The following is a 7,794-nucleotide window of genomic DNA, read 5'->3' as shown; positions in this document are numbered from 1 at the left end:
GCAGCTGTACGGTCTGGCCTTGTGGGCAGTGCATGCTGTGTGGCTTCTTCAGCAGCAGCACTGATCCCTTGGCAGTGTTGGATGTTCCTGCTCCTGACGGGGGCCGTGCATTGTGATGCCTGCCCTTTGGGGGCAGTCTTTAGCTCCAGGAGTGGAGCTCTGTGACAGAGGCTTCCCACTGATGAATGGCCCACAGTGAACAATTTCTCTTTGCTGTGGTTTCCTCACAGGATGTTTTTCTCCAGATTCTAGTGGGATGGAAGGGCTATTTCAACAGCTGCCACAGTGGCTGGGGAGCAAAGAGTCAGGAGGCTGTGGCTCAAAGGTCCTTTGTCTTCATTCGCAGCTCTGAAGCAGGTGCTCTGAACAGCAGGGCATGCATTTTCCTGTCCTCAGACATGTCTGCCTCTACCGTAAGAGTTTAGCAGACCCAGCCTTTTAGTTCATGAGGTGTGTCCTCATCTCTGATCCCTCTTTTACACTTAGCTCTTCTGTGTGTGTTTGTTTTGGCCTCTGGCTACTCGAAACCCACTATCTTGATGGCCCACAAGGCCTGTTGCCTCCCCCAAGAGCCTCAGCTCCAAAAGCAGCCTCTTTCCAAACCTACCACATCATGACAGCAGCTCTCCACTAGGTGAAAGTCATCTATTAAGGAAAATTCACATTAAGTAGGAAGAGACAGATAGCCTACCTTACTCATCCTATGGGCCCTTGTCATCATACAATGATGCAGTGAAAAGTGGGTCTCCTACTCACTTTATCCCCCATCTCCCAGTTTGTCTAAAGGAACCAGTTCCTTATGTGAACTTCTAGGAGGAGTCTATGCATATCTAAGCACATATATTATTTTCTTTAAGGACCTGGTACCATTCTGTACAAAATATTTTGTATCTTTATTTCATATGACTTTCCTTGGAGATCATTTCATATTAGTACATACAGAACTACCTAAATATATTTATAGCTCTATATTATTATATTGCATTGATGTACTTTGATTTATTAGTCCTCTATTGATGTACATGTGGGTTGGTTTCAATCTTTTGCATTTACAAAAACAATACTGCCATGAATATCACATATCTCAGATCTGTAGGATAAATAACTAGAAGTGCATTTGCTGGCTCAAAGGTAATTGCCTTTTGAATTTTGATTCCTATTGCCTAACTGTCCTGCATAAAAGCTATGCCATCTCCCCAGCAATGTCTGAGGGTGTTGATTCCCCACATTTGCACCAACACAACGTGGTGACAAATGTTTTGACTTTTGCCAGTTTGATAAGTGCAGAGTGATATTTCATGGTAGCTGTAATTTGGATTTTTATAATGTGAGTGAGGTCTTGCATCTTTCACATATGTTTGTACGCGTATCTGAATTTCTTTTCCATGCATGGTCTGTTCACATCTTCTCCCATTTTTCTATTGTACTATTTCTCTCCTTCTACTGACTTATTCGAATTTATTGGAAGCGGGGGGAGGATTTCCCTGCTCCATGCTTTATATTTCCGAGTGAAAGGACATCGGTAAATGTAAATCTTGTTCTCTTTCTGACCCTCTCCCCCTTCACTCACTTCAACTGTGGGGAAGAGAAGTAAATTATCTGATTGGTAAGTTTGGGAGGAGGAAGTGGACAGGCCTTGCCTCCCTCTTCCTGCCCTTTGGGATCTGCCTGCCTGCAGAACACAGGTGCTCCTGGTGGCCCCTGGCTCTGCAGTCCACTTAGCAACAGAGGCCCTGCCCTTGCCAGGTGAGGCGTGCAAGTTTCCACAGCTGCCTGTGATCTGGGGGCAGACATGCTTCATCCCAGGGTCTGGCATTAGGAGGCCCATTGTTTGCATCCCTAAAGTATGTCCTTCAAAAGCTCTGTGAGTAATAAAGCTGGTTTTGGGGTCCTCATTTACCTATTCCTGTGCCTATTACAGGTTAGTTTGGAATTTTGGTAGGAAAAGGGATACTAGTTATTAGAGCTCTCAAACTCCAAAGGAGCTTTTTAAGTCTCAAGGAAATTAATCTTTTACCTGTGATATAAGTTCCAAATATTTTCTTCTAGGTTTTCATTTATCTTTGCTTTTGCTGTTTGGTGTTCTTCTTCTTAATATGGAAATCTAGTCAAAGTTGTCGATCTCCTATTTTATGGATATCGAGGTTTTGTGACATGCCTGAAAAGGCATTTCCCCTGAGGGATTATAAAATATATTTTCCTGAGTTTCCTTCACCTGCTTTTGTTTTTCACGTTTAATCCTTGTGAGGGCCTTCCTGGGGTGGCAGGCTACTGGGAGCCTGGACTGACTCTGAGAGAATGGGTCTTTGGGAGGTGGCAAGAGGAGGAGGCCCAAGGGAACATCCAGCTCCATGTATGTGCTTGAGGTCAGCACTGTGTGGTGTGTGCAGTTATGGATCAGACAGAGGTCTCTAGAGCAGCCTGAGCACTTCAGCAGCCATGGCGGGAACGAGCAAGAGCCCCAGTAGCCTCCAACTGGGGCCCAGAAAGGGAAGGGGCTTTCTTAGCTCACCCCGTGAGTTGGGTGGCAGCAGGATTAGCGCCCAGGCCTCCTAACTACAGGCTAAGACCTTGTTTTCTGGACTTGGCGGCCCAAGTCCAGCTTGATTTCAGTTGAACCAGAGAGCTCACGAGACAGAGTGCCCGGGTCCGAGGCTGATGGGCCCACATGTCTCCTGAGGTCTGCTGTACGGTCTGCACCTGGCTGAGCTCTGACTCCTGCTCTGGACGCCAGGTCTGCTGGGATGGCAAGAAAACCAAGGCAGGGCTGCAACCATGGCCTCCAAGAGAAAAGTGGTGATTTGTTTCCTTTCCTTTGGGTAAAATCAACAACAGGCTGCAAACATGGGATCACTTAGAGACCAAAGTCTTCCTGCATCGGGTACTTGTTACTCTGTAAGTTCCTTTCACATGTTATAAAGGAACATGCCTTCGGGGGAGCAGGGTGGGCTGTGTGCTTCTCTCCTCTCAGCCCCTTGTCACTCGACAACCTGAGGACCAGGCTTCTGAGCAGCTCAGTGTCATCCCACCTGTCTACCAGCAGCCCCTCCCTCCTCCCACCAGCACATCCTTGAATGATGAAAAGATCTCTAATGTTTTGTTTTTCATAAGCATAGTTAAACACTGAGAAGTTCTTTGGTTCTTCTCGGATTCTTTTTAGATGAATTAGGGTGAGTCTGGATGAATGTGAAGATGCCTTATTATAAGTGTTCATGTGCTGTGCGTATGTTTACGTTTTATGTATTAAATCTTGTAATATATCTTCTCCCAGTGATAAGATCAATTCTATGGGGTCTTTGGTGTTGTTTCTTCTTAGCTTTCTTCCCTTCCTGCTCAGAGAGCCCTGAACAGTCTCCACTAGGGCTACCATATACAGTTGTATAGGTTGTGCACTGCACAACTCCAAGGGGTGTCGTTGATTTTACAGTCTGTAAGCTGAAAGGCACCACTGGACTTATGGACTATGACAGCCCTTTCTCCATCCATTGTGCTCATAATTTACACAGGCAGTTCTAATGCCTTTATATAATGAATGACTCATATGCTCTATCGCAGAGCCACATGGAAATATTTCTTGGATTACCTGTTCTGGATTATCCATGCTTAACTCTTCCACTAATGTATGTGATCAAGAATTACTCCCACTCTTTTAGTTGAGCTGAATGAAGAGGATAAGGGGAAAATGTCAGATTAAACTGATCCACGCTAAGGTGTGAGTGACTAATATGCCACCCAAGCCCTGGATGTATCTGGGAAGGCTATTTCATTTCAGAAAGGGATCTTATTCACTAAAAGCAAGATTTTGGTTGTAAAAATCACAACTAGGTGGGCAGAGGAGGGAAGAACTTATGTCAGGGTGGGAGCAGATTTGAGGGTAGGACACTTTAAGGCTCTCACTCCCTTCTGTTGCTCTAGGACCAATCAACTCAGCAGCCTACAGGCTCGGGAGAGCCTTTCTGCAGAGGGCATTCTCAGTATTTCTTCTCTTTGGCAAATCCGCTCGTGTTGTCACCTTCCTACCTCCTGCTACAGCAGCAGAAAAGGCCTGAGAATTGTTCTTCATGACCCTGACTTCTGGGAGTTGCAGATACGACCTAAAGTCAGCCAATCGCATGCACCCATTCAGAGCCAGAGCAAGGGCTGTCAAGGAGCAGGTGCGCTTAGACTTCTCTCTGGCTGAGGGGGAGGTGCTCGGGGTTGAGGTTCAGGGCCCTGTGGCAGCAGAACTGCGACGCGAGCATCCAGCCGCACGGTGGCCCAGTCTGGCACACCCTGACTGGCCGTGCTCAGTTCCAGCCTGTTTTCCTGATTCTGATTCTCCAGATATCCTATGGATTCTGTAAGCTCTCTGACATCCATCCCCAAAATCCCCTGTCTGCTTACCAGAGTCGGGTTCTGTTGTATGCACCGTGAATCCTGAGAGAAATCCCCTCTGCTCACGAAGTCCTGAGGTCTTTTTTATAAATTAATTAATTAATTTATTTATTATTTTTGGCCGCGTTGGGTCTTTGTTGCTGCGTGCGGGCTTTCGCTAGTTGTGGTGAGTGTGGTCTACTCTTTGTTGCAGTGCGCGGGCTTATTGCGGTGGCTTCTCTTGTGGAGCACGGGCTCTAGGTGCGTGGCCTTCAGTAGTTGTGGCACGTGGGCTCAGTAGTTGTGGCTCACAGGCTTAGTTGCTTTGCGGCATGTGGGATCTTCCCGGACCAGGGCTCGAACCCGTATCCCCTGAATTGGCAGGCAGATTCTTAACCACTGTGCCACCAGGAAAGTCCCAGTGCTGAGGTCTTATTGAAGTCAGGGTGATTCTCTCTGGCGAGCAGTGATGTGCTGATGAACTATCTTTCTAGGAAAAAAAAAAAGTCCCTGATGTGTGGCATTTGGCATTTGCTGATTTCCATGGTATAAATGTTCCCACCACGGTCAGTTTCATAATACCAACCTTTAAACACCTGACTAGCAAGGTTCCTGAATATTTAACAACAGGCTGTCAGGGGGCGGGACGAGCCAGCTTCAGCATAGCACGGCCATCAGAATGTGACCTTTATGGCCAAAGTTTAGGGTTTGCCAGACTCTGAGTAGGTGGTATGTAAGAAGGGCAGTGGTGAGCAGTGGTCAGTCCCCAAACTGGGACAGAGAGCAGAGGCAAGGCCTGGGCTGCTGGCACTCCCTCAGGCCAGGAAGAGCCCCTTTCCTCTACGGGTAGGGGAAGAAACCTTTCTTTGCTTTTAACCTAAACCTTGACTGACTACTAAAGTGACTACTAGGGTGCCAAGGGCTGGACAGTTGGCAGGGTGGCTGCCCAGCTCCACCAGCCTGGAATGTGTGAGGCGGCGGGTTTCGGGATGACTTCGTGTGGGTCTCCAGTTTGAAGGACCAGATGCTCCCTTCTGCGAGGTCACCCCGACAGCTTCTCTGGGCACACTGGACACCCTTGCTGACATCCCAGACAGTGTGCTGCAGGGCAGAGGCCAGAAGCAGCTGACCACTTCGACCAGTAACCGGAAGCTTTTGAATTTCATACTCCAGCATGTGACATACACAAGCACAGAGTACCAGCGCTGCAGGGTGGGTGTGATGAGTCTGGAGTCCAAGTCCTCAGTGGCCAAGTTTCCAGTGACCATCCGCCTTCCTGTTATGCCCAAGTTATATGACCCTGGACCAGAGAGGAAGCTCAGAGACCTGGTGAGCATTGCCACCAAAACTTTCCTCCATCTCCACAAGCTCATGACCGTGCTCCGGAGCATACGTGAGTATTACCCAGACTTGGCCGTGATCGTGGCTGATGACAGCAAGGAGCCCCTTGAAAATTAATAACAGCCATGTGGAATATTACACCATGCCTTACGGAAAGGATTGGTTTGCCGGTAGGAACCTGGCCATATCTCAGGTCATCACCAAATACGTCCTCTGGGTGAACGATGACTTTCTCTTCAACGACAAGACCAAGATTGAGGTGCTGGTGGATGTCCTAGAGAAGACGGAACTGGACGTGGTAGGCGTTCAGTGTGCTTGGAAACGTGTTCCAGTTTAAGCTGTTCGTGGAGCACAGTGAGAATGGGGACGGTCTCCACTGTTGGTCAGGATCTCTCCGGCCCCTGGACGGCTTCCCCAGATGCGTGGTGACCAGCGGTGCTGTCAGCTTCTTCCTGGCCCACACAGGACGGCTCCAAAGAGTTGGCTTCAACCCCCGCCTGCAGCGAGTGGCTCACTCAGAGTTCCTTACTGATGGGCTCGGGACCCTGCTCGTGGCGTCCCGCTCAAATGTGATTGTAGGTCACCAGCCGTGTTCTCCAGTGGTGGACCCAGAGCTGGCAGCCCTGGAGAAGAGCTACAATGTATACTGAACCAACACCAAAGCTTAGGTCTAGTTCAAGCTGGCTCTCCACTACTTCAAGAACCATCTCCAATGTGCCACATAAATGTTGTCTGGGCATCAGAAAAGCGTTAGGCTGACCAGTTGCAGCTATCTAAAACAGAGGAACTGGTGGATAGGCTATCAAAATTTGAACTCCTGATAAGACGGACAGGGCAGATGGGTCTGGCTCAGGTATTGGAAATAACAATCAAAAGCTAAGGGTCATTAGAAATGGACCAATCACTGATCAGGGCAAGGGAGACTGTATTCATTATTGTTTGTATGAGGTCTTACAATTTATGAAGCATTTGTACATATAGTATCTCACATTATCTCATTTCATCTCACATGAAAGTATATGATGGGTTGGTATCCTCAGTCAAAAAGATGGCCGCTGGGTCCTTGAGGGTTATTTGCTGGAAATTATATCACAGATCATCTCCAGCATCACTGTCATTCACAAATTTTTCTGGTCCTACCTTGTGGACTCAAATAACGTGAATAACCCAGGGTCCTTGCCTGGAGAAGGTGGAAGCCTGGTTCAGTTTGGTCCGCTAGTGGAATCGGGTCAGAGGATGAGAGGCGGACCAGGCAGGCGAGGAGGGAGTCAGCTCACCTGGAGCCCGGCACACAGATGGGACGTGGGCAGTTGGAGGGATGAGATCACTGGGGTAGAGTCCACTCACTGCTGGAATAAAGCTTTCCCTGGCATCAGACTCCCTATCATAAAGACAGATTCCAGAATGCCTGGGATTGAAGTCGGGCCCTGTGCTGAGGAGCCATGATAAACAGCGTAAGTGCAGTGGCCAAGCCACTAAATTCCAGGGCCTTGAGATCAGCTGCTGACCGCTCGAGACCCGTGTCATCTGCAGAGTGGAGCCGTCACGATGAGGCAGGCTCTCTCGGTTACCTTGGGAGTCAGGAGATTCTCCTAGTGCCGCACTGGCTCTGCCTTTTCGTTTCTACTCTTTCCTACTGGAGATGGCCGAGGGTAGCTCAGGATCTCTGAAAATGTGTCTGTGAGATATTAATAAAACTTCATGAAAAATGAAAAAGAAACCTGACTACTAAACTACTTCTGTGACTGGGCCAGCTGGGCCTTAGTTTCTCCATAGAAAACATGGGGTGGCGCTTGCCATGTTAATGTCGGGAGGCGCTTGTGAGAACCAGGTGTTTTGTGTTGTGGGCCAGGATAGTTCAGCTCTGCAAGGACAGCCTAAAACTTCCGGGGTTTTGGCTAAGGGACTGGGTCTCACGGGAGGTTTCTGGCTTTGCATGCTTTGTAGCATCTGCGTGATACATGCCTGGTGTGTGCATCTGTGTCTGTTGTGTATGATGTGGTGAAACTGGGCCCTGGGGACCTCCAGCCCAGTGTGGCTCCAGGCATGTGTCTTGGATTACTGGTGCTCAGCGGGTGAGCAGACGACAGCATCTAGTTT

General features: G+C 48.5%; 1 protein-coding gene across 1 annotated transcript; it reads left to right on the top strand.

Annotated features, from left to right (window-relative positions):
• Window positions 1-5,346: 5,346 nt before the first annotated feature.
• LOC101339040 (beta-1,4 N-acetylgalactosaminyltransferase 2) lies at window positions 5,347-6,419 on the top strand (the record flags this gene model as incomplete). Its single annotated transcript, XM_004332623.3, is given in 3 exon segments — window positions 5,347-5,796; window positions 5,798-6,004; window positions 6,006-6,419. Coding segments are annotated over 3 exon segments (1,071 nt in total), but the record flags the coding sequence as incomplete, so codon positions are not given.
• Between the last annotated feature and the right edge of the window lie 1,375 nt (window positions 6,420-7,794).

The sequence above is a fragment of the Tursiops truncatus genome, chromosome 14, assembly GCF_011762595.2.
Source record: "Tursiops truncatus isolate mTurTru1 chromosome 14, mTurTru1.mat.Y, whole genome shotgun sequence".
NCBI classification, from domain to species: domain Eukaryota; kingdom Metazoa; phylum Chordata; class Mammalia; order Artiodactyla; family Delphinidae; genus Tursiops; species Tursiops truncatus.
Note: the sequence above shows the minus strand (reverse complement) of the source record. Positions and strands in the feature narration are given on the sequence as shown.